At 44.5% G+C, this 25,976-nt stretch overlaps 1 protein-coding gene across 1 annotated transcript in view; it reads right to left on the bottom strand.

Annotated features, from left to right (window-relative positions):
• Positions 1 to 25,976, bottom strand: part of TBCD (tubulin folding cofactor D) — a 707,681-nt gene that overhangs the window by 517,176 nt on the left and 164,529 nt on the right. Inside the window, exons 11-14 of the mRNA XM_063961004.1 lie at positions 21,811 to 21,947; positions 19,217 to 19,277; positions 17,684 to 17,758; positions 1,352 to 1,446 (exon numbers count right to left, since the gene is read on the bottom strand). Coding sequence (XP_063817074.1) covers positions 1,352 to 1,446; positions 17,684 to 17,758; positions 19,217 to 19,277; positions 21,811 to 21,947 — 368 coding nt within the window. The remainder of the gene's footprint in view (positions 1 to 1,351; positions 1,447 to 17,683; positions 17,759 to 19,216; positions 19,278 to 21,810; positions 21,948 to 25,976) is intronic.

The raw sequence follows: 25,976 nt of genomic DNA, 5'->3' as shown, positions 1-25,976 counted from the left end.
ATATGGGTCATTCTTAGAAAATTACGTGTGTACACCTTTTTATCTCGCGCCCAACAGAAATCCCCCACAAGGCTAGGTACATACCTGACACATGCTGGTGGACCAGCTGTCGTGTGACTGAGTGATCAAGGTAACTTACACACTTACATATCGGCCCTTCAAACATGTTGGTCCTTTACATCGGCCGCAGCAAGTTTACGTACACACAGCACGATGCACTGATATACCTGCAGATATAACAGCCATTGGCTGTACTGCAGGGCTGAAGCAATATATCACTGGTACACACCAGCCAACATGCCCAAATATATATATATATATATATATATATATATATATATATATATATATTTTGTATGATGGCCACCTGACTGGCAACATTTTCTAAGGAGAACACTGCAACATTAAATGTAACACCAGAAGCCATATAATTAGAACACATTACAATTTGTCACACTTGAATTACTAGAGTTTTGAGGAATCCCACCAAATATAGAGGAACTAGCCTAGTGACAGCAGCCCTCCAGCAACAAACAGGAGAGTCTGGGTGTATCTAGACAAGTCTTGTTGGGTACATAATACCATCATTTTCCTTTATTCTGACACAGATTGGCCAATATTTATTCTCTAGCATCTTGCGCAAATCAGATCCCCGTAGAAGTTTGAGGGTATCATGGTCATTTGAAAGATAGGGAGGAGGTTAGTCCCTCAATGGAGGCTTCTATGGCACTTAAGGAATTATGGTGTACTTTGGTTTTGTTGTGGAATTGTCTAATATGGAAATACAAAAATAAATTCTTGCTTGGGATTTCAAATTTAGACTGGACATCTAAAAAAGGAGGAAATACTGCATCTTGCGTTAAAGCTGTTATATACTAAATGCCAACCAGCTGAGTTGGTGCAAATTCTGTATTACTGAAGAACAGTGTAACTGAAGAGAATTGGGGGACAGTGCAAATAGGTTATTAGCACAATCCCAAATTGCCAGGTAATGGGAGCTTTTCGGATACTGTTGATGTTTTTGGGCTAAGAGTTTGTACAAACCAGAAGATGCCGACACCACCCCCAGACCTTACGCCTCTATTTGTGCCCATACTCTTGTGGTTCTGGGACCATTCCACAAGATGCACAGAGCGAACTATGCAGCCATGTAATATTACAGTATGATACCCAAGTCTCAACCCTGCAAAGGTCTCTGCAACATTTGGAAACATACTCAAAGAAGCAAGAACAGCTTTAAAACAAGCTGCATCTCACACCACGAACAAACTGCATACACCACTATATAATACAATTTTAGGCTTAATGATTCCACAAAATTAAATAAATACATATCAAACAAGCCACTTACCATCAGGAAGTCGAGAGGGAAGCAATAGACCTCTTCTGCCCAACTCGGCCAGAGCCAGACAGCCGCCATGCCAGGCATTGTTCGTCTCCTGAAAACTATTGCAGGAGTAAATTAGTATATCAGCATGCACTAAACTATGTAATTATATACTAGTAGGGGTGAAAGTTGCATCAGTGGTATAGGGTAATCTTATAAGTTATGTGCACCAAGGAGGGATAAAGTTCATTTCAAAATAACTGAAATTATCAGACTATTTAGGTACACCTTTTGCCTATACATATATAGGAAGGGGACTGTGTGGCTTCAACTAACTCATAACTACAGTAATTACACATCAGCAAGATCATTAAGACAGTGATATCAGTGTGCATGTTTTCAACTAAATCTCAGTTATACTGAAAGCATAGTGAGTGTAGCCCCAAAAATTATGACCCATGACATAGTTTAGTATTCATATAGTGCATTTACATTGCTATGCAGCTGGTTCTCTGCATAGGTCTGAATATGTGTTAGCATATATTTATAACGCTCTTTAAAAATACACTGCTATATCACTTTCTTTTTTATGGCACTCTGGCTTAAACAAACAATAAGTGGTTATCGTAGACGTACCGTCGATAACTCTATTTCTCCGAAGTCTACAGTATCCACTGGATAACACTGGGATATGAGGTAGCGTCAGCGGAATGGCACCAATCAAAAGCTTTCGGCCTCCCAGAATGCAACGGGCCAGTCTCCTGTATCCCCGCCACCTGGTTCAGGCAATTCAGTTATTTTCCAAAGCTCAAGGCAGGAGCATCATAGAGAGACCTAATCAGGTGAGAACACCACATATACACCCTTCCACATAAGAAGGAAGAGGTTAGTAAATGTAAAGATCCTCAAATCAGGTGCTTCAGGGTGGAATCCTTGTGGATACTGTGGACTTCGGAGAAATACAGTTATCGACGGTAAGTCTACCATAACTACTTATTTCTCCTGAAGGATCCACAGTTTATCCACAGGATAACATTGGGATGTCCCAAAGCAATATCAGTGTAGAGGATGCTCCTGATTGGACAGGAGGATCCTTTGCCCGAATGCAGCATCCTGAGAGGCAAAGGTATCAGAGGCATAATGTCTAATGAATGTGTTAATGGAAGACCATGTGGCTGCCTTACATAGCTGTTCAGCTGAGGCACCCCATTGTGCTGCCCATGAAGGACCTACCTTACGAGTAGAGTGAGAAGAGACATTAGCCGGAATAGGGAGATCAGCTTGAGAATATGCTTCTGAAATAGTCATCCGAAGCAACCTCGCCAGTGTCTGCTTGTCACAGAGTGTCTGTATTTCTGATAGCACTGGTACGATCCACGTAGATCCTTAAAGCACGGACTACGTCCAGTGATGCATCTCCCGTAGAAAGGTCCGGCCCTTGGAAAGCCAGAACTACAATTTCTTTCTTAAGGTGGAACTTGGAGAACACCTTAGGAAGATATCCAGATTTGGTTCTAAGAACTGCTCTATCTGGATAAAAAAAAAAAATCAGAAAAGGAGGGCGACATAATAATGCCCCCAAATCTGAACTCTACTAGCTGAAGCAATAGCCAGGAGAAAGAAAACTTTAGCTGTCAACCATTTAAGACCCACTTGCTTCAGTGGTTCAAATGGAGCAACTTGAAGGGCCTTTAGGACTACATTTAGATCCTAAGGAGCTGTAGGAGGAACAAAAGTAGGTTGTATGTGAAGCATTCCTTGGAAAAAAGTGCTTACATCCTGTAGGTTAGCAATTTTCTTTTGAAACCATACAGTCAATGCTGACATCTGAACTCTCAAGGAAGCCATCCGTAGAACTTTGTCCATTCCTGCCTGAAGGAATGCTAGAACTCTGGAAACTCTGAAAGACCTAGGGTCACACTTCCTGGCACTGCACCATTGAATATAAGCATGCCATATTCTGTAATAAATGGGAGCGGAGGATGGTTACCTTGCTCTAAGCATTGTTTGAATTACTTGTTGTAAAAATCCTTTTGCTTTCAGGATGGAAGTCTTAAGAGCCACACCGTCAAAGACAGCCGATCCAGGTGTTTGTAATAACAAGGACCCTGAGACAGTAGATCTGGAGGTTGAAGGAGTAGAAACGGAGTATCCACCGACAGCCTCTGCAGATCTGTGTACCAATGTCTTCTGGACCAAGCCGGAGTTATTAGTATCACCGCGCCCTTTCCCTGTTTGACTTTTCGAATCACCCTGAGCAACAGGGCGATTGGTGGAAACATATATGCCAGGCGAAAGTTCCATCTCACTGACAGAGCATCCACGAAGATCGCTTTGGGATCCTTTGTCCTTGACCCGTATGCAGGAACTTTGTTGTTCGGATGAGAATCCATGAGGTCTTTCTCTGCACTTGTTTACCAGAATCTGGAAGACCTCCGGTTGCAAAGCCCATTAGTTTTCATGAATGGCGTGTTAACTGAGAAAATCCGCTTCTGCCCACTTTAATGTGCGGCTTAACTCCTTCATTGCCTTTTGGCTGTAAGTTCCTCCCTGATGATTGAGGTACGCTACTGCCGTCACATTTCTGAGCAAATCTGACCAGGTTTCCTTGAAGTATGTCCCTTGGCTGAGTGAGTGCCATATATATGGCCCGAAGTTCTGTTAGATTTATAGGCAGGCAACTTTCTTCCTTGGTCCACTGCCCCTGGAAGCAGCACTTTTCTGACACGGCTCCCCAGCCCTGAAGACTGGCGTCCGTAGTCAGAACCTCCCACTCAGAGATCCAAAAGGGTCCCCCTTTGTCCAGATGGGATATCTGCAGTCTGCAGGCTAACGACCGTACTTCCTGAGGAAGGACCATAGTCTGAGATTTTATCATCTGATGCAGTCCATTCCATCTGGAAAGAATCAGACGTTGAAGGGGCCTCGAGTGGAATTGAGCATATTCCACCATGTCGAATGTTGACACCATAGAACCTATCACTCACATTGCTGCACGAATAGATACTCTGCGACTGTGTAGTAGCTCCTGAATCCTTGTTTGTATTGTGGATATTTTGTTCAGACATAGAAAAACTCCCTGAAGTCTGGAATCCAATCGAGCCCCCAGGTGCGTCATGCGTTGTGACGGAACCAGGGATGACTTCGTACAATTTATGAGCCAGCCGTGGCTTTGTAAACAGGCTATCGTCAGTTGCAGATGGCTCTGGAGAGCATCCTAGGATTGAGCCAGGATTAACAGGTTGTCCAGGTATGGGAAAATTCTTATCCCCTCATGACAGAAAAAAGCTGACATAACCACCATCATTTTTGTAAATTGTCTTGGAGCTGTAGCCAGTCCAAATGGTAGGGCCTGAAACTGAAAATATTGACGGAGGATAGCAAACCTGAGATAGCACTGATGGGACAGTGCTATAGGTACATGCAGGTAAGCATCCTGAATATCTAGGGATACCATAAAATCCCCCGGCTCCATGGCCAAGATAATGGAACGCAAAGTATACATATGAAAACGAGGCACCCAAATAAATTTGTTCAGAGCTTGAGACTGAGAATGGGCCAGTAAGACCCATTCGGTTTCCGTACTAGAAACAGGTTGGGATAGAAACCTTGTCCCTGCTGTGCAGGAGGGACTGGTACTATCACCCCTGATTGTAGCAACTTCTGAACTGCCTCCTGTAAAAGCCCTGGCCTTCGTTTCCACAGAAGACGGGCTTGTACAAAAAAAATCTTTGCAGGGGGTGTTTCTTGAAGGCAAACGCATAACAGTGAGATACCGCACCCAGGCATATTTGGTGGACTGCTGTCATGTCTGTGCCATCACACTGATGGCTTATCTTCTGGTTTGGAAGCAGGCCCTCTGGTAGCCCAATGCTTTTTAGTCTTTCTAGACTTATCTGATTGGGACTGTTTGCCGCAACCCTTTCCTTCAGCTTTTCCTTGGGTACGAAAGACCGAAAAGCTGGAAACCTAGGTTTAGACTTGTAGGTAGAAGGGAACTTCACTTTCTGAGAGTCTGCTTCTGACTCCAGAATATTCTTTAATTCCTTACCAAAAAGAATATCTCCAGTAAAAGGCAAAGACTCTAGCACCTTTTTGGACTCTGAGTCAGCCTTCCATGTACGTAGCCAGAAAGCTCTGCATGCTGCTACTGCTGAGGCTGATGCTTGAGAATCTATAGTACCTATATCCAAGGCTGCTTCTTCCATAAAAATAGCTGCCTGTTTAATATGTGCAATATAAGACTTTTGTTCTCTAGACGCCAATGACAAATCGTCTTCTAATGCATCAGCCCAGGCCGCCACTGCTTTCGCAATCCAGGCTGAAGCCATTGTCGGCCTAACAACAGTTCCTGATAAGGAAAAACCAGTTTTTAGAAAACCATCTCTCTTTCTATCCATTACATCATTTAATGATGTTGAAGGAAGAGGTAATGTAGATTTACGCACCTACCGAATCACATGCTTATCTACTTTGGAAGCAACCTCCCTTTTCAAACAATCCCCAGCCGGAAGAAGATAATGAGAATTAAATTTTTTCAGAATTCTGAACTTTTTACTGGGTGTGACGCAAGCCTCTGGGATGATTTCCGTCAGCTGTTCTGACTATTTAAATTCAGTTCTGACAGTTTTGGGACGTTTAAACACAGGTGCCTTGGATTTTAACAAATGCTCTGCTGCCTCCTGTAAGGATAGAATGGCTTTCATAGCATTAATTAGCTCAGGTAGATCTACTGAGCTGGGACCTTCATCCTCGTCTTTGTATGCAGACCCAGAATGCAAGGAACCATCCTCATCCTCCGAAGTGTCCTCTTCTGAAACACGTGTAGACTGTGAAGATCTTGTTTCATGTTTGTAGAGATTTACTTTCCACAGGCTTTTCAGACTATTTTTGTTGAAAGGCTACAGATTCCTGGACTGAATGTGATAAGACCCAGGGGGAATGTTGCATGTAACGGTTAACTACGTAACCTATTCCTGGTATGGGAGCTGCCATTTTCTGCCCCGCTATACTGGATAATGTTTTTGCAAATGAAGCCCATAGGGGTTCTGATTGAACCTGTGCCTGCCTTGGATTATTATGGAGGCTTTGGTGAAACCTATGGCAGTTTGCACATAATCCATTTTGTACCAGATCTTGAGAGGCTATCCCTGCTTCGCATGACAAACATGATATCAATGTCGGTGCTGCTGTGGAAAGTGTATCCTCCTCACACTTGCCTCTCTTAGACATGGTAAACAAATCACACACCTGTATGGTGATAACTACACAATTTGTGACCGTACTCACTTTAAGATTGCTAAAGTGATATACAATACGATCCCTACCTGCCTTGTACCAGCATTGAGGATCGGTATATACAAAGACAGCAGAACTGACAAAAACATAGTATAGTATAGTATAGTATAGTATAGTATAGTAAAGGTCAGCACCTGCACTAGCAATCAGTCACAAGTTATACATTAGTATAATAAGCAATGAGCATACATTCAACTACAGATACATTTCAGGTATGTAGGAAAAACAAATACCTGCATTACCTTATTTGGGACTTTTAACGTATTCAGTCGCACAGCAAAAAAAACAGCAGTAACAATTTATCAGACTCATATGTATCAGGCACTTATCCAACTACTCGTACCCCAATGGTACAGTAGGTAGAAACTTAGTGCTGTATCACCTGACTCAGGAGAGCGGGATACAGGGAGACCTAATCCCGCTTCCAGGATCAATCAATACGCTATCAAACGCTGAGTGGATCCAGACGAAAATAGTGAACACATACGCCCAAGTGAACACAGACGCACTAGTGACACAGCCGCCTATGCTGCGACTGGGTCAGTTAGATATCTAGCTTCTCAGACGGAAACGGGAAATCAGTTCATATCAGGAAACTCAGAGGAAACTGATCGTGAATCGGGGGAGAGGTGACCAGGGGAGCGTCTTTCTCCCCACTGCTGACATCAAGCCCAGGGATCGCGGCCTCACGCTAACCCCTGGTGCACCCGAGGTGGCAGCCCGAAAACAGTGCGGCTGTGTCTCGCGTCTTACCCGCTAGGCGGAACCGACGCCTTACCTTCTCCCCGTGCTCAGGCCACAGTCTGGTAACGTGAGCTGGACTTGCTATTATATCCTACACAGATGCCCACCGAAACAGCACTGTACACGTGGGTAAGCGCTGTCGCGACTGGGCGGGGAGTTGATTGATCAAGTGATCAAGCCCTATCACGGGTGAAACGTACGTTCGGCTCCACTGACGTCATTCAGACATCACAACCGTCATTCCATGCAGCGCACATGGATCCCAGAGAAGAGCGCAGAGAGACCGCTCCTGGCATCTGACATACAATCAGCCCAGACGCGAGAGAGAGACAGAGACACACACACACTATACTCTGAAGTATTCTGGAGTTCTCTCATTGTGAGCAGCAGCAGGGGGCACTCTGCAATGACCATCGGGTTTTCAGAGTGCCAGCGCTCCAACAGCAGAAACGCTACTTTTCTCTATTTCAACTAGTGCCGTCCAGTTAACCCTCTCACCTCCCATTCACTGTGCAAACACATGGGAAGGCAAAAGAGGTTACTGTATATATGGCTCTAGCTTTTGCTACTGAAATTTTACTCATTGCCAGCAAAGTGTGCATTAATATCTAATACATCGAATGGTAAAACACAGCAAACATTGGTTACAATTACAGTGTTTCAACTGATTTATGCCGATACATATAGCAATTGTGTGCCTGCTCAGACACGGTGATCAACACCAAGTTACTGTGATTAATTGCTTCTACTGTACCTGAACAATACACAGACACACTATATTCTGAAAGTGGATACTAAAAAATTCTGTGTTGTCATTCTGGCTCTCAGATAGAGACACAAAAAAAAAAGTCACAGATACAGTGGGGCAAAAAAGTATTTGGACAGCCACCGATTGTGCAAGCTGACCCACTTAAAAAGATGAGAGAGGTCTGTAATTTCCATCATAGGTACACTTCAACTGTGAGAGACAGAATGTGAAAAAAAACCTAGGAAATCACATTGTATGATTTTTAAACAATTTATTTGTATATTCTTGTGGAAAATAAATATTTGGACAAACAAAAAGTTTAAAGGTGCATACACACGGAGAGATTTTGACTATGAGAGATTTTGACTAACTTTTCCCTTGAACTGGCAGTAGGAGATTTTGACTAACTTTACCAGAGATTTTGTCTAACTATGCAAGAGATTTTGGCTATGGGAGATTTTGGCTATGGGAGATTTTGACTATCTCATTTAAATAAGGGGATGAGTGTCATATATAGGACGATTTTACAGGGTGGCTGGTATTTAAATAGCTAAAAGTTAAAAAAATAATTTGCGTGGGGTCCCCCCTCCTATGTAAAACCAGCCTCGGGCTCTTTGAGCCAGTCCTGGTTGTTAAAATACAGAGGAAAAAATGAGTAGGGTTCCCCCATATTTAGACAACCAGCACCGGGCCCTGCGTCCGGTCCTGGTTTAAAAAATACGGGGGACAAAAGACATAGGGGTCCCCCGTATTTTTAAAACCAGCACCGGGCTCCACTAGCCAGGGAGATAATGCCACAGCCGGGGGACACTTTTATATTGGTCCCTGCGGCCGTGCCATTACCCCCCCAACTAGTCACCCCTGGCCGGGGTACACTGGAGGAGTGAGGACCCCTTAAATCAAGGGGTCCCCCCCTCCAGCCACCCAAGGGCCAGGGGTGAAGCCCGAGGCTGTCCCCCCCATCCGTGGGCGGTGGATGGGAGGCTGATAGCCTTTCAATAGTAATATTGTTCTTTACAGGTGGCCTACAGGTCCCAGCAAGCCTGCCCCAGCATGCTGGCACTTGGAGAACCACAAGTTCCAGCATGCCCGGACATAAAGGGCCCACTGGCACCTGTACTCCACCTGTAAAGAAAATATTGGAAAAAAACCACGACACGTTCTTTAAAAAATCCTTTATTAAACTGGGTCTTCACCTGGGAGGCGGCGGCCTTTAAGCTCTTTTGCATGGCCGCCGCCTTCCCAGGGCTTCCGGCGTCTTCACCTGGGGGGGCGCCACCTCCCCAGGGCTTCTGGGGTCTTGCTCCGGCGTCTTCACCTGGTGGGCGGCAGCTGCTAAGCTCTTTTGCATAGCCGCCGCCCATCCAGGACTTCCACGACGTCTTCACCTGGGAGGCGGCGGCCTTTAAGCTCCTTTGCATGGCCGCCGCCTTCCCAGGACTTCCAGCATCTTCACCTGGTGGGCGGCGGCCGCTAAGCTCTTTTGCATAGCCGCCGCCCATCCAGGACTTCCACGGCGTCTTCAGTCTTCAGGAGCTCTTCTCCGCTCCTCCTCCGCCGTCGGACTGAAAGCCGCTGCCTCGCGCTGACTTATATAAGTCAGCGGGAGGGGGCGGGGCGATGACGCGGCGAGCCGTGATTGGCTCGCGGCGGCCATCTTGAATTTCAAAAATGACGCTGAGGCGCCATTTTTGAAACTGGTACCGCTCTGCTGCCAAACTCTGCAAGATAAAGGTAAATTTCCCCCGCCCGCATCGCCGCCGCCCGCACCACCGCCTCAACCCGCCGCCGCCCACACCGCCACCGCAACCCGCCGGCGCCCACACTGCCACCCGCCGCCGCCCGCACCGCCGCCACCACCCGCCGCCGCCCGCACCACCGCCAACATCGCTATCGCTGGGAAAAATCGCTGGCCTCTAGCGATTTTAACTAACTTTCCCAGCGACATAGCCAAAATTGACTTGCCTGCACTGACTATTTTTCCCAGCGATAGCGACCTGGCGGGGACGCGCATCGCTATCGCTGCCTGTGTACACACGGAGCGATCTGCACTAACTTTCTGAGCGATTTTGACTATATAGTCAAAATCGCTCAGTTATATCGCTCCGTGTGTATGCACCTTAACTCAATACGTTGTAATATAACCTCGGTTGGCAATTACAGAGGTCAAACTTTTCCTGTAGTTCTTGACCAGGTTTGCACACACTGTAGCAAGTATTTTGGCCCACTCTTCCATGCAGATCTTCTCTAGATCTGTCATGTTTTGGGGATGTTGCCGGGCAACACGGACTTTCAACTCCCTCCACAGATTTTCTATTGGGTTGAGGTCTGGAGACTGGCTAGGCCACTCCAGGACCTTTAAATGCTTCTTACGTAGCCACTCCTTAGATGCCCAGGCAGTGTGTTTGGGGTCATTGTCATGCTGAAAGACCCAGCCACGTTCCATCTTCAATGCTCTTACTGAGGGAAGGAGGTTTTTGCCCAAAAGCTCACGATACATGGCCCCATCCATCCTCTCCTTAATACGGATCAGTCGTTCTGTCCCCTTTGCAGAAAAGCAGCCCCAAAGCTTGATGTTTCCACCCCCATGCTTCACAGTGGATATGGTGTTCTTGGGGGGTGGGGATCATTAGATTGACAGTGTCTAGGTCGACAATGTTTAGGTCGACCACTATAGGTCGATAGTCACTAGGTCGACAGGGTCAGAAGGTCGACATGTTCTAGGTCGACAGGTCGAAAGGTTGACATGAGTTTGTTTTTTTGGTGTCGTTTTCTTCGTAGAGTGACCGGGAACCCCAATTAGTGCACCGTGTCCCCTCGCATGGCGAGCGAAGGCAAGGTGCCTCGCTTCGCTCGGCACAGATTATCGTTCCAATCGTAGTCCACGTTGATCGTTAAGTATGAAAAAGTTAAAAATGTAAAAAAAAATTTAAACTCATGTCGACCTTTTGACGTGTCGACCTAGAACATGTCGACCTTCTGACCCTGTCGACCTATAGTGGTCGACCTAAACATTGTCGACTTAGACACTGTCGATCTTCAGACCGGATCCCGTTCTTGGGATGCCATTCATCATTCTTCTCCCTCCAAACATGGCGAGTGGAGTTTATACCAAAAAGTTTGATTTTGCTCTCATCTGACCACATTACACTCTCCCAATCCTCCTCTGGATCATCCAGATGGTCAATGGCAAACTATAGACGGGCCTGGACATGTGCTGGCTTAAGCAGTAGGACCTTTCGGGCGCTGCAGGATTTCAATCCATGACGACGTAGTGTGTTACTAATGGTAACCATTGTGACTGTGGTCCCAGCTCTCTTGAGGTCACTGTTCTCAAGATTATTGATACCCCACAAGGTGAGATCTTGCATGGAGCCCCAGGTCGAGGGAGATTGTCAGTGATCTTGTATTTCTTCCATTTTTTAATAATTGCGTCAGCGGTTGATCTCTTCTCACCAAGCTGCTTGCCTTTTGTCGAGTAGCTCATCCCAGCCTTGTGCAGTTCTACAATTTTGTCCCTGGTGTCCTTAGACAGCTCTCTTGGCCATGGTGGAGAGGTAGCAGTCTGACTGAGGGTGTGGACAGGTGTGTTTTATACAGACAACCAGTTCAAACAGGTGCCATTAATACAGGTAACCAGTGGAGGATAGAAGAGCTTCTTAAAGAAGAAGTAACAGGCCTGTGAGAGACAGAAATCTTGCTGCTTGGTAGGTGTCCAAATATTTATTTTCCGCAAGAATATACAAGTAAATTGTTTAAAAATCATACAATGTGATTTCCTGGGGTTTTTTTTTTCAGATTCTGTCTCTCACAGTTGAAGTGTACCTATGATGGAAATTACAGACCTCTCATCTTTTTAAGTGGGGCAACTTGCACAATCGGTGGCTGTCCAAATACTTTTTTGCCCCAATGTATCTCTCTCGGCATTATATTTGGCAAATGTATTGAAAAATTGTAGGAAACACAAGTAATTCCTACAACCAAATAAGCCCTATAGAGGTGTATAGCAATATTTATTCTCACCTCTATATTATCTTATATTTCACCCAAATGATTACCAGAACTAAATTATATTTACCTGTATTCCCTAAATTAACGGGCAAGTAGAGTTTTAGGGACAGTTATACCCAATCTTGTATATTGTTTTTAAACATACTTTAATTAAAGCTGAGTTTTAATTATAAAAAAAGAGTGCCCCCACAAAAGAGGTAAATCTGCCTCTTTCCCTGCCTCTCCATGGGAGAACCCTTGTCCTTGATTTAACTATCAATTTCCTCAGGGGAGCACCGCCAACACAAAATACATTTTTGTGGAATCTACCTTTAATTACACATATTAGTTGGCATGTAATTGTAATCAGCAAAAATTATAATTAGCGGTGCAGCATCAACCCAACGTTCTATATTGAAAGCACATAATCCATTTTGAACCAGATCCTGAGAGGTTAACCCAGCTTTGCAAGACAAACATGAAATGAGTGTTGGTGCTGCTGTGGAGAGTGTATCCTCCTCACCCATGCCTCTATTAGACATGATAAATAAATCGCACACCTGTACAGTGTTAACTACACAATTTGTGACTGCAATCACCTTAAAATTTGTTAAAGTGACATACAATCCGATCCCTTCCTGCTTTGCACCAGCATTGAGGATTGAAATACACAGAAACTGACAGTATATAGAAAAGTCGGCAATCACACTAGCAATCAGTCACAGGTTATACATTAGTATAATAAGCAATATGAGCACATAAGCACCTACAGATACATTTGAAGTACGTAGGAGAAATATATTACTGCATTACCTTATATAGGTCTTAAACGTTTTCAGTTGCACAGCGAAAGAAACAGCAGCAATAGTTTACAGACTCATATGCATCAGGCACTTATCCAACTATTCATACTCAAAGGTAGATAGAGACTTAGTGCTGTATCACCCTGCTCAGGAGAGTGGGATACAGGGAGACTTCACCCCACTTCCAGGATCGATCAATACTTTAGTGAACGCTGAGTGAATCTAGACGCTATTAGTGTACACAACCGCCCAGTGAACACAGATGCCCAAGTGAACACCGATGCACCAGTCATAGAGCCGCCTATGCTGCGACTGGATCCTTTTAGATACACAGCGTCTCAGACGGAAGTGGGAACTCAGTTCATGGCGGGAACTCGGAGGAAACTGGTCATGAACTGGGGGGGGGGGCGACCAAGGGAGCGTCTTACGCCATACTGCTGACATCAATCCCAGGGATCGCGACCTCATACTACCCCTGGAGCCTATGATCGCTGAGGCCTAGAGCTGGTGCACCTGAGGTGGCAGCCGCGTCAGCGACTGTTTGATAGTCTCCATTCCGAAACAGTGCGGCTGTGTCTCATGTTTCCCCTACTAAGCGGAACCAATGCCTTACCTTATCCCCATGCTCCGGCCACAGCCTGGTAACGTCTGCTAGTACATCCTACACAGATGACCACCGAAACAACACTGTACACGTGAGTAAGCGCTGTCGCGACTCGGCGGGGAGTTGTTGAAGCGACTTTTTCTAAGGTACGTATAAGACGCTTTTTAGAAAGATTGCTCAAAAAAAAATAGTAAGACTAAAAAAAATAAATAATAAAAAGCTAATGGCTGCTAAAAACCAGCAGCCCACTGGCCATGGTCCGGCTCCTGCCGCATCAAACAAAAAATTGAATTGCTTGCTTGCGGGGATATAGGAGATGGGCCCGGTGCATTCTGGGAGGCCAAAAGCTTTGATCGTTGGTGCCAATCCACTGTTGCTACCTCATATCCCAATGTTTATCCTGTGGACCCTGCAGGAGAAATTAAAGCTTGGAGCAGCCCCACTGTTTAAAGGTGAACCTGCTCCTGCCGGCACCAAAACAAAACTGAGTAGCATGGGTTGTGGGCAGGGTATACAGGGGAATGACCGGAGCATCCTGGGTTATGTTAAAGCTTAAACTGTTTGGTGCCCAGTCCTATCCACCACCTATATCCCCATTGCCTCCCCTGTGGAGCCCTATGGACCCTGAAGAAGAAACAGCTCTTACTACTTTACCAAAGGAACTGGCATATGTTAAGATGATACATCCATTAGACATTGAAAAGGTTTATATTTGTGATGCAATTAAATGGAGTTACTAGAACACAACATTTTTGAATAAGTGTGTGCATAATAAAGTTCTCTCCTCGTCATCGGTGTGCCACTTGTGTAGTGCAGAGAATTCCAACTGGAATATTTAAAGCAGTGCAGAATATTTTAGAGAAGTTAGAACATAGCTGCATGTAACAGGGGCATGGTCATTAAGGGTGGTAACCAATTAGCTGTGGTAAATTACTGCGGCTAACTGTCTCACCGGGGGCTATACACTTAGCCCCGATAAGCCGGTGCGAGAAGCGGCTTACCAAGGATTTTATTTCACCTGCCTTAGGCAGGCGAAACAAAATTGCCGAAAGCAGCCTCGTTTTCACTGCGGCCTCCGAAAACATACAGGTTTCACTAAACCTGTCTGTTTTCGTGATATTTTTTTTTTTTTACGGATGATCTAATTGGATAGCCTGTAAAAAAAAATATGCAAAACACTGGGGAAAAAAGTGGACAAAAAAAAAAAGAGATGTTTTTTCACACTCAATGTTTTACCACGGCTAAGTGGACACCGCCCTTCGAGTGAAGGGTAGTAGAGGGGAGCAGGAAGCCATAGTCTACCCCTTCTGTGTCACCCCGGTCTGTTAGCCCCTCACCTTTTAGATTGTAAGCTCGCAAGAGCAGGGACTTCTTTCCTCATGTGCCTTTCCTTTTCTTACTTACACTATCTTATACTCCATACTCCCTTTGATGGCACCTAACCATGGGTTTTCTATACCTATCCTATATTGTCTTGAACTGTTTTCTTAATTGCTCATTTGATTATGTATTGTGTAACGGGCGCTGCAGGTCCCTTGTGGCGCCATATAAATAAAGGATATTAATAATAATAATAATAATAATAATAGTATAGGGGTTTTATAGTGGGAGGAGCACAGTCTCTCAGACGGGTGTGGTATGGAAGGTAGATAGTAACTAGGTCGACACTGTCTAGGTCGACTACTATTGGTCGACAGTAACTAAGTCGACAGGGTCTTTAGGTCGACATGATCTAGGTCAACAGGTCAAAAGGTCGACATGAGTTTTTTATGTTATTTTGGTGTCTTTTACTTCGTAGAGTGACCGGGAACCCCAGTTAGTGCACCGTGTCCCCTCGCATGGCTCGCTTCACTCGCCATGCTACGGGCAAGGTGCCTCGCTTCGCTCTGCACAGATTACCGTTCCAATCGTAGTCCACGTGGATCGTTAAGTATGAAAAGGTTCAAAAAAAGAAAAAAAAATCGTGAAAAACTCATGTCGACCTTTTGACCTGTCGACCTAGAACATGTCGACCTAGAGACCCTGTCGACCAATACTGGTCGACCTAGTTACTGTCGACCTAGAGACCGGATACCCTCTCAAACCATAAAGTAATGGCATGAGGCTCCTGTCACAATGATTCAGGATTATTATTGTGTCAAACACACCACTATATAACATAATGTTGATACATCCAACTTGTTAAGAATTACTAAAACGTCAACTTTTCCTTAAGAAAAAAACCAAGAGCAGAAAAATTTTACTTTAAACGTGCTGAACTGCTGAATGGCCTTAAACATTTCTATGTCAAGTATGAAATACTGTATGTGGTTTTCCATTATAAACAGATAGATCTTAACAAAACTGTATAAACAATTTAAAAAGCAGAGCACAAGCCAGCACATGTTTTACATGTTGCACCTGCAACTGTTATGCAAATCATTGTAACAGTTTCTTAAACCATGTAGCAGACTTTTATGTGAAACATTCCTACAAATTAGGTAGAGACTTCTTTATTATAAAAGTAATGTTTTGAAACGGTATCCAGTCAGATGGTCGACAATGTTAAGGTCGACCACTATTGGTCCACATTGACATGGTCGACATGGACTAATGGTCGACACATGAAAATGGTGAACAGAAGATTCTCTAATTTTTCTTCTTTTTTGGAACTTTTTCATACTTTACGATCCATGTGGACTACGATTGGGAACGGTAACCTGTGCCGAGCGCACCGGCAGCGGAGCGAGGCACCTTGCCCGAAGCGGTATCCGGACTCCAGGTCGACAACAAAAAGGTCGACACACCTTAGGTCGACGCTAATTGGTCGACACACCTTAGGTCGACGTGGACAAAAGGTCGACATGGAAAAGGGCCGACATGAGTTTTTCACAATTTTTTTCTTTTTTGGAACTTTTTCATACTTAACGATCCATGTGGACTACGATTGGAACGGTAATCTGTGCCGAGCGAATTTGCTCGCCATGCGAGGAGACGCGGTGCACTAATTGGGGTTCCCGGTCACTCTACGAAGAAAATGACACCGAAAAAACATAAAAAACTCATGTCGACCTTTTTCCATGTCGACCTTGTTCCTGTTGACCTTTTGTCCATGTCGACCTTTTGTCCATGTCGACCTAAGGTGTGTCGACCAATTGGCGGCGACCTAAGGTGTGTCGACCTTTTTGTTGTCGACCTGGAGTCCCAGACCCCCCGAAGCATGGCAACCAAAGCGAGCCATGCGAGGGGACGCGGTGCACTAATTGGGGTTCCCCGTCACTGTACGCAGAAAACTACACCGAAAAAAGTTTTTTTTAAAAACTCATGTCGGCCTTTCCATGTGTCGACCTTTCATGTTTTGACCATTAGTCCATGTCGACATGTCAATGTCGACCAATAGTGGTTGACTTTAACACTGTCGACCATTCATACCGCAACCTTTTGAAACATACAAGCCCTACACAAAAAGGTAAACTTTGGTGTGTTATACAGTTGAGATCCCGACATATTGAACACAGACAGAGGGATCCCGACTGTAAGTATTGCGGTAAGTATTTTTACCCTATCCCTAATCCTAACCCTCGCCCACCCATCTTGCAGCCTAACCCTAACAGTTCACTCCTGCAGCCCAACCCTAACCCTCCCTCACCCCAGAAAACCTAAACCTGCCAATAACCCCCCCCACCCCCACCACCACCACATGAGTTTTAATCTAACCCTCCCCCTAGTACCTGACCCCAACCTCAAGGCCGGTATTTACCTTCGGGATCTGCCGGGATCCTGGCCACATTCCATCTAAAGGGAAGCAGTTACAAACCCGCTGGTTGGGATCCCGAACATCACAATACCGAGGACGGAATCTCGACTAGCGCTAACATACCGCCGCCGGAATCCTGACACCACAGGCGTTTCTCCCTCTATGGGAGTCAACGACACCCATAGACAGCTAATTATAACCTGTGGCGAGGGCAGCGAGACACCGTGCCCACAACGTGGTGAGCGCAGCGAGCCTACAAGGAGCTTGCTAGCGATCTCCCCACTGCCAGCACCCCGCTGTAGGTATACTGACGGCCGGAATCCCGGCCTCCGGTATCTCATACCAATCCCGTTTAGTAGTAGTACTATATAATTTTCACATTGCACATACAAATACCTGTGTAAGCTGAGCACAATATTTTATGTGAATTTACCTAAAGCAATCGAGCACAGATCCCACCACGTCATCTGCCAACTCTCTTGGGAGCCGCCCTGTTAATCGTCCAATCCTAGAAAAGGAATTTAATAGACTGACATTTTCAAGCAAATCGCAAAAAAAAAAAAAAATTACATCCAAAATAAAGAGAAACTATCTTAGAAACACAGCTAGTGTGCCAGTTCATGAGGTGTCATTAACATGGTGCTTTCATGTAACAACATAGAAACATAGAATTTGACGGCAGATAAGAACCACTTGGCCCATCTAGTCGGCCCCTTTTTTTTTTTTTACTATTGTGCCCTTCCAAGGCAAAGAAACCTATACAGGTTGAGTATCCCATATCCAAATATTCCGAAATACGGAATATTCCGAAATACGGACTTTTTTGAGTGAGAGTGAGATAGTGAAACCTTTGTTTTCTGATGGCTCAATGTACACAAACTTTGTTTAATACACAAAGTTATTAAAACTATTGTATTAAATGACCTTCAGGCTGTGTGTATAAGGTGTATATGAAACATAAATTAATTGTGTGAATGTACACACACTTTGGGGGTCATTCCGAGTTGTTCGCTCGTTATTTTTTTGTCGCAACGGAGCGATTAGTCGCTAATGCGCATGCGCAATGTCCGCAGTGCGACTGCGCCAAGTAAATTTGCTATGCAGTTAGGTATTTTACTCACGGCATTACGAGGTTTTTTTCTTCGTTCTGGTGATCGTAATGTGATTGATAGGAAGTGGGTGTTTCTGGGCGGAAACAGGCCGTTTTATGGGTGTGTGCGAAAAAACGCTACCGTTTCTGGGAAAAACGCGGGAGTGGCTGGAGAAACGGAGGAGTGTCTGGCCGAACGCTGGGTGTGTTTGTGACGTCAAACCAGGAACGAAACTGACTGAACTGATCGCAGATGCCGAGTAAGTGTGGAGCTACTCAGAAACTGCTAAGAAGTGTCTATTCGCAATTTTGCTAAACTTTCTTTCGCAATTTTGATAAGCTAAGATTCACTCCCAGTAGGCGGAGGCTTAGCGTGTGCAAAGCTGCTAAAAGCAGCTTGCGAGCGAACAACTCGGAATGAGGGCCTTTGTTCAATGCACAAAGTTACAAAAAATATTGGCTAAAATTACCTTCTGGCTATGTGTATAAGGTGTATATGTAACAAAAATGCATTCTGTGCTTAGATTTAGGTCCCATCACCATGATATCTCATTATGGTATGCAATTATTCCAAAATACGGAAAAATCCGATATCCAAAATACCTCTGGTCCCAAGCATTTTGGATAAGGGATACTCAAACCTGTATTGTAAGGCTCGAAAAGGAGTCTTATAAACACTAGACGAGATTTAGTAACAGAAAGCTATAAGGAAATGGAGAGCAAACAGCTCTAGCTAATGCCCTTAGGGCTCAGCAAATTTTACTACAATAATGTTTACTTTGCCAACTGTGAGAGACCTTTAACGGTTAGGCCAAAAATAAAAATAAAAATCTTTTAACCACTATTTAATATACAGCATTAAGCAGGTTGGCCTACCCTTTTGCTGCAGACCATCGGACAATGGTATCTTTGTCCTTCAGCCCCACCAGCAACTGTTCTGTTGAGACAAAATGGGAGATGGTAAGAGATAAGCGTCAGAACCCAGGTTAGTTTACACAATGTACACTATAAATGTCAGCAATACAAAATTCTTGTATTAACATGCATTAATCCATTCCCCCCCCCCCCCCGTCTGTCCCCCTCGCTGAGCACATATTGCGCTGTGTGCTGAGTGGGGGAGAGATGTGTGCTGAGCGGTCTGTGTTACTGGCCTGAAGTGCTACATTGCAGCGTCAAGCTCTTTTTTAAACAGTCACTTCAAAGTCCATTTCCGTCCTCCTATGAGGCTAACTAACTTAGTAATGATTATAACCTATTTAATGGTCTAAGTGTTAGTGTCTCTTTAAGGCAGGAGAGCAAGCAGCTTTGATTTGTTTATATAAATATCAATGTTCCAGGACCGTGTGTCAGTCAGCAAGCACACAATACCTATTCAACATGTTCAACCCCTCTTCATTTCCACGGCCCTTTCTATTCAAACAGGGATTGAGAGCACAAATAATGCAATCCCGCAGACTTGCATGTGACAACTGCTGTTCCAGTGTGACAAGAATTTCTGTCAGGTAGGTGTAACAAGCCTATTCTCACAGTAATGTGGAACAATTTGTACTGTGAAGATAAAAGTAGCTCTTCTTAAATGTGCCTGAAGCAAGATATTTATAATTTAGGATTCTGGGAGAATACCTACTTGCAGACATTTTGAGACACATGCAGCAGAGAGGTGAACTCAGGGCATGCCAACATTGTGCTTTCTGGTTGCAAAGAGTGTAAACAAATAAAATAAAATAAAAGAGAAAAAAAAAAATACCATTGTCCATTTACCCCTACAATACATCTAGAAAGCAGAATTCCTGCACTCCCCATTAACCGTTTTCTGAGGCAAAATATATTCAAATATAAATATCTTCTATGGCAAAAGAGAAAATCTGTTTACAGGAAGCCAAAATTAATCTGCATGAAAACTTTGTAAAGGCATGAGGGCAATTCCACGATCTAAAGAGTACAGGCATGTGTAATCTCAACATGGTCAACATGGTCATGGTTGCCATTTTATGCACGGAAACAGTAATTGTATATCAAATCATTGTTATTTGTAGAGCACCAATAATATGACAGAACTCTGTACAGAGAACATATGCAAAAACACACACAAAAACATAGAGAACATACAAACTCCACCTATACAGGGCCCTGTTTGAAATCAAAGACCCCAGTGCTGTGAAGCAGCAATGCAAACCAGACATGAACTTTGTGCAATAAACACTATGAAATGAAAGGTTGTAATCCCATAAATACTGGTTCTGCCCATATAGGGGCTAATTCAATTAACCACCAGTCTGGGTGCAAGTCAGTTCAGCTATATGCCGCACTTCCTGTACCTCCGGAAGCGCAGTTTTCTCTCTGCATCCCCACAGAGCTGCATACGTAACTCCACGAGTACGGGAGAGATTGGGCAGCGAGGGGGCGGGCTGCTTTGCCTTGGCAGCGTTTCCACTAAAAACAGCAACTTGTCCCGCTCGCGGCAAATTGAACTAACCCATTTAGGTCTTGCTCCACTGTCTGTAGGCAGCAGTGTAACTGTAAAAATGACTCTCTCAGTATTCAAACTTTTACATGTATAAGCATGGCAAAACAATGGTCAAGCCCAATGACTACTGCTGTTAAATGCCCATGCTGGGATACATTCTTAGAGAGAATTATTACCATGGGAAACTATAGTGCCATTTACTTTCATTCCTTTGCATACGATCAAATGTAGTCTTGATAATTAAACATTTAAACTTTCTAGCCTGTCTATCATCCTATCCAATTGCACTTTTGTTCACCTATTCCACATTAATTTCAGATTACAAGCTATAGAGAACAAGGACCATTATTGGTCTGTGTTACATTAAGCCATAAATGGAAAGAGCAATCATTTTCCCCATGATTAATAATCATGCTTTTTTTCCCTTAATGTATGTAGTCACTATAATTTATCACAATAATATACTTCCTTTCTAGGCAACTTTGGTGTAATTAAGAGGGAAAAAACATAGGTAACTTTATTATCGATTTAAAAAAAATAAGATTACAGATCATAAAAGATTTCAAGTCTGCTTAAAAGACAAAAAAAAAAAGAGAAAAATTCCTTGAATAAAATAAATAAAACCCCCAAACACTGAATTCAGTAAAACTTGCCCTTCCCATGAATTATAAAGAGCTATACATATCATTAAATGCTCAAGCAAGCTGTATTGTTCTCAATGTAACAAAACAAGAAGATGGAACAATATATGAAGATCTGCTACAAAATGTAGGGCATTACTGTAAAATAAATGATTTGCTCTGAGCTTTCTTGAATTAGGCCAAACTCAGAGTTGCTGAATATATCTTAAGTATTCTAAAGCAGTCACTTAGTAGCTAGACCACTCAGTCTGTGTTAGTTCAAACACAACATGCAGAACATTAAAAACAAGACCGTTCCCATGACGCAGGTAAGCATAAATGTACAAAGAAGATATGGTTCCTGTTTCTATATTTGTACTTACCTACTACATTTTCAATCTCTTCAGATATATTGTATTCCTCATCATCACCATCTGCGGAGGCAGTCACATTTGGAGTTTGGGTGTCAGAGGAAGACTGGAGCAAGTTTGCAGCCAAACATCTAGAACCACGCTCATACCTGCATGACAACAGCGGGCATGAGATAAAACACAAAGGTCAGCGTACACAAACCCTTCCAACAACCCTACAACTTTAACTAGAACATTATTTTAAGCACAATGAAAACTTTTTGGGTGCAAGGAATAATGTGTTACTAACCACGGATAATGAAAACACATACTGTCTGTACTCATGTACAAAAAAGTTAAGGAAGCATACAAGGCAACAGCAAAAAGCATGAAAGTGTCCATTTTCCTAATGGCTTAATGAATTTGTGGTGTAAAAATAAAACTTCATTATCATCAATTCTATTTGCGGACTTAAATGCTATATACAGTACATGCAGACTGCAATGATCAGGAATCTTGCTCCAGACATTCGGTGTCCACATATTTAGTAATAGAGGGTTAATTAGTACAAAAACATACTGATTATCCAAGTTGTAACAGAGGGCATTATGCTATTGACGTGAATTAATGGATGCTTTCAAGAGAGCATCCAAAAAGAAGTCACTTAGGTTTTGCTTTAAACGCACCCACTAAATCATCTATGCAGCCTAAAGTATTAAAAGGGATGCAGTTAAAATGCCGGCTGTCGGGATCCCAGCATGCTAGATACAGGCGCTGACATGGTACCGACGGACAGAATCCCGATAGACGGCATGGTACCAATGGCCGGAATCCCGACACACGCTCTGTATTCTCACTCTAACCAAGTGGAGATACTGTAGAACCTGTGGCGAGCAAAGCATGCCACTAAACCCGAAGCGTGGCAAGCGCAGCGAGTCCGCTAGGGGACTCTCTGCCAGGATTCCGGCAAACGGGATGCAGCTGTCGCTATACTGGCAGACAGCATCCGTCCTGAAATAGTTCATACTAGATCTTATTAAATAAAAAATAAGACTCCGAATAAAAAACTAAAAAACAACTTTCCATTTATTTTTCTTGGGACTATTTCCATTATGTGAGTTGCACTGCACATCAAAAAGAAAAATTCAGGGGTTGCCAAGCCCGAAAATACTTTTTGAATGATAGATAGTAATCCTTTATTAAACTGCACTTTCAGAGAAAAACCCAAATCTCAACAGGTGGTCAGTTAAAGCAAAGGGGTTTCCCAATAGTAGTGTAGGCTGAAAGGTGCCAGTAAAGATCAGACGCCTATCAGTAAAAAAGACCCCAGGGCAAGCACCATCAGGGACAGAAGGGACTGGTCCATCTGAGGGGGAATAGAGCGATTCTATAGCCAGTGGCTGATCATTTCTGCATTGTAAAGGGCTGAAGAATGTAGGCTGTGCGGGAACCTTTCTATCAGAGACGAGAAGCACAGGTATTAGTAGAGGGCGGCTTGTACACATATTGTGCGGGAAAATCATTTTCTTCTCATTTATACTCTGTGCTGCCAGAGGCCAGTAAATGTATTGCTGGACCCTGTAGCAGTATTTGTGTTAAGTTGTCAGGCCGGTTTCACAGAGTCGTTCTATTTACACTCATTCAACAACTTATTGTCACATTTCCCTGTCTGGAATTTATCTGCTGGGCGTTTAAAATAAGATTTTACTCACCGGTAAATCAATTTCTCGTAGTCCGAAGTGGATGCTGGGGACTCCGTAAGGACCATGGGGAATAGACGGGCTCCGCAGGAGACATGGGCACTTTAAGAAAGAATTTAGATTCTGGTGTACTCTGGCTCCTCCCTCTATGTCCCTCCTCCAGACCTCAGTTAGAGAAACTGTGCCCGGAAGAGCTGACAGTACAAGGAAAGGATTTTGGAAATCCAGGGCAAGACTCATACCAGCCACACCAATCACACCGTATAACTTGTGATAAACTTACCCAGTTAAAAGTATGAACAACAACAGAGCATCAGATCAACCCTGATGCAACTATAACATAACCCTTATTTAAGCAATAACTATATACAAGCATTGCAGAAGAAGTCCGCACTTGGGACGGGCGCCCAGCATCCACTACGGACTACGAGAAATAGATTTACCGGTAAGTAAAATCTTATTTTCTCTAACGTCCTAGTGGAGGCTGGGGACTCCGTAAGGACCATGGGGATTATACCAAAGCTCCCAAACGGGCGGGAGAGTGCGGATGACTCTGCAGCACCGATTGAGCAAACACAAGGTCCTCCTCAGCCAGGGTATCAAACTTGTAGAACTTTGCAAAGGTGTTTGAACCTGACCAAGTAGCCGCTCGGCAAAGCTGTAATGCCGAGACCCCTCGGGCAGCCGCCCAAGAAGAGCCCACCTTCCTTGTGAAATGGGCCTTAACTGATTTAGGCAGCGGCAATCCAGCCGCAGAATGAGCCTGCTGAATCGTGTTACAGATCCAGCGAGCAATAGTCTGCTTTGAAGCAGGCGCCCCAAGCTTGTTGGAAGCATACAGGATAAACAAAGATTCTGTTTTCCTGACCCTAGCCGTTCTGGCTACATAAACCTTCAAAGCCCTGACCACATCCAGAAACTCGGAATCCTCCAAGTCAGTAGTAGCCACAGGTACCACAATAGGTTGGTTTATATGAAAGGATGAAACCACTTTCAGCAGAAATTGTGGGCGGGTCCGCAATTCTGCTATATCCGCATGGAAAACCAGATAAGGGCTTTTATGTGACAAAGCCGCCAATTCTGACACACGCCTAGCCGAAGCCAAGGCTAGTAGCATGACCACCTTCCACGTGAGATATTTCAATTCCACCGTCTTGAGTGGTTCAAACCAGTGAGATTTCAGGAAACTCAACACCACGTTAAGATCCCAAGGTGCCACTGGAGGCACAAAAGGGGGCTGAATGTGCAGCACTCCCTTTACAAATGTCTGAACTTCAGGCAGAGAAGCCAGTTCTTTTTGAAAGAAAATGGATAGGGCCGAAATCTGGACCTTAATGGAACCCAATTTTAGGCCCAAAGTCACTCCCGACTGTAGGAAGTGAAGGAAACGGCCCAGCTGGAATTCCTCCGTAAGGGCATTCCTGGCCTCACACCAAGCAACATATTTTCGCCATATACGGTGATAATGTTGAGCCGTCACGTCCTTCCTAGCCTTTATCAGCGTAGGAATTACCTCATCCGGAATGCCTTTTTCTGCTAGGATCCGGCGTTCAACCGCCATGCCGTCAAACGCAGCCGCGGTAAGTCTTGGAACAGACAGGGCCCCTGTTGCAACAAGTCCTGTCTTAGAGGCAGAGGCCATGGGTCCTCTGTGAGCATTTCTTGCACATCTGGATACCAAGTCCTTCTTGGCCAATCCGGAACAATGAGTATTGTTCTCACTCCTCTTTTTCTTATGATTCTCAGCACCTTGGGTATGAGAGGAAGAGGAGGAAATACATAGACCGACTGGAACACTCACGGCGTCACCAGTGCGTCCACAGCTATCGCCTGAGGGTCTCTTGACCTGGCGCAATACCTCTGTAACTTTTTGTTTAGGCGGGATGCCATCATGCCCACCTGTGGCAGTTCCCACCGACTTGCAAGCTGCGTGAAGACTTCTTGATGAAGTCCCCACTCTCCCGGGTGGAAGTCGTGCCTGCTGAGGAAGTCTGCTTCCCAGTTGTCCACTCCCGGAATGAACACTGCTGACAGTGCGCTTACGTGATTCTCCGCCTAGCGAAGAATTCTGGTGGCTTCTACCATCGCCACCCTGCTCCTTGTGCCGCCTTGGCGGTTTACATGAGCCACTGCGGTGATGTTGTCTGACTGAATCAGAACCGGTTGGTCGCGAAGTAGGGACTCCGCTTGGCGGAGGGCATTGTATATGGCCCTTAGTTCCAGGATGTTGATGTGAAGGCAAGTCTCCTGACTTGACCACAGACCTTGGAAATTGCTTCCCTGTGTAACTGCCCCCCACCCTCGGAAGCTTGCATCCGTGGTCACCAGGACCCAGTCCTGAATGCCGAATCTGCGGCCCTCGAGAAGGTGAGCACTCTGCAGCCACCACAGGAGAGACACCCTGGCCCTGGGGGATAGGGTGATTAACCGATGCATCTGAAGATGTGATCCGGACCACTTGTCCAGTAAGTCCCATTGAAAGGTCCTCGCATGGAACCT

Source organism: Pseudophryne corroboree, chromosome 3 (assembly GCF_028390025.1).
Source record: "Pseudophryne corroboree isolate aPseCor3 chromosome 3, aPseCor3.hap2, whole genome shotgun sequence".
In the NCBI taxonomy this organism is placed as follows: Eukaryota; Metazoa; Chordata; class Amphibia; order Anura; family Myobatrachidae; genus Pseudophryne; species Pseudophryne corroboree.
The sequence above is the reverse complement of the archived record's forward strand: the minus strand, read 5'-3'. Positions and strand labels throughout refer to the sequence as shown.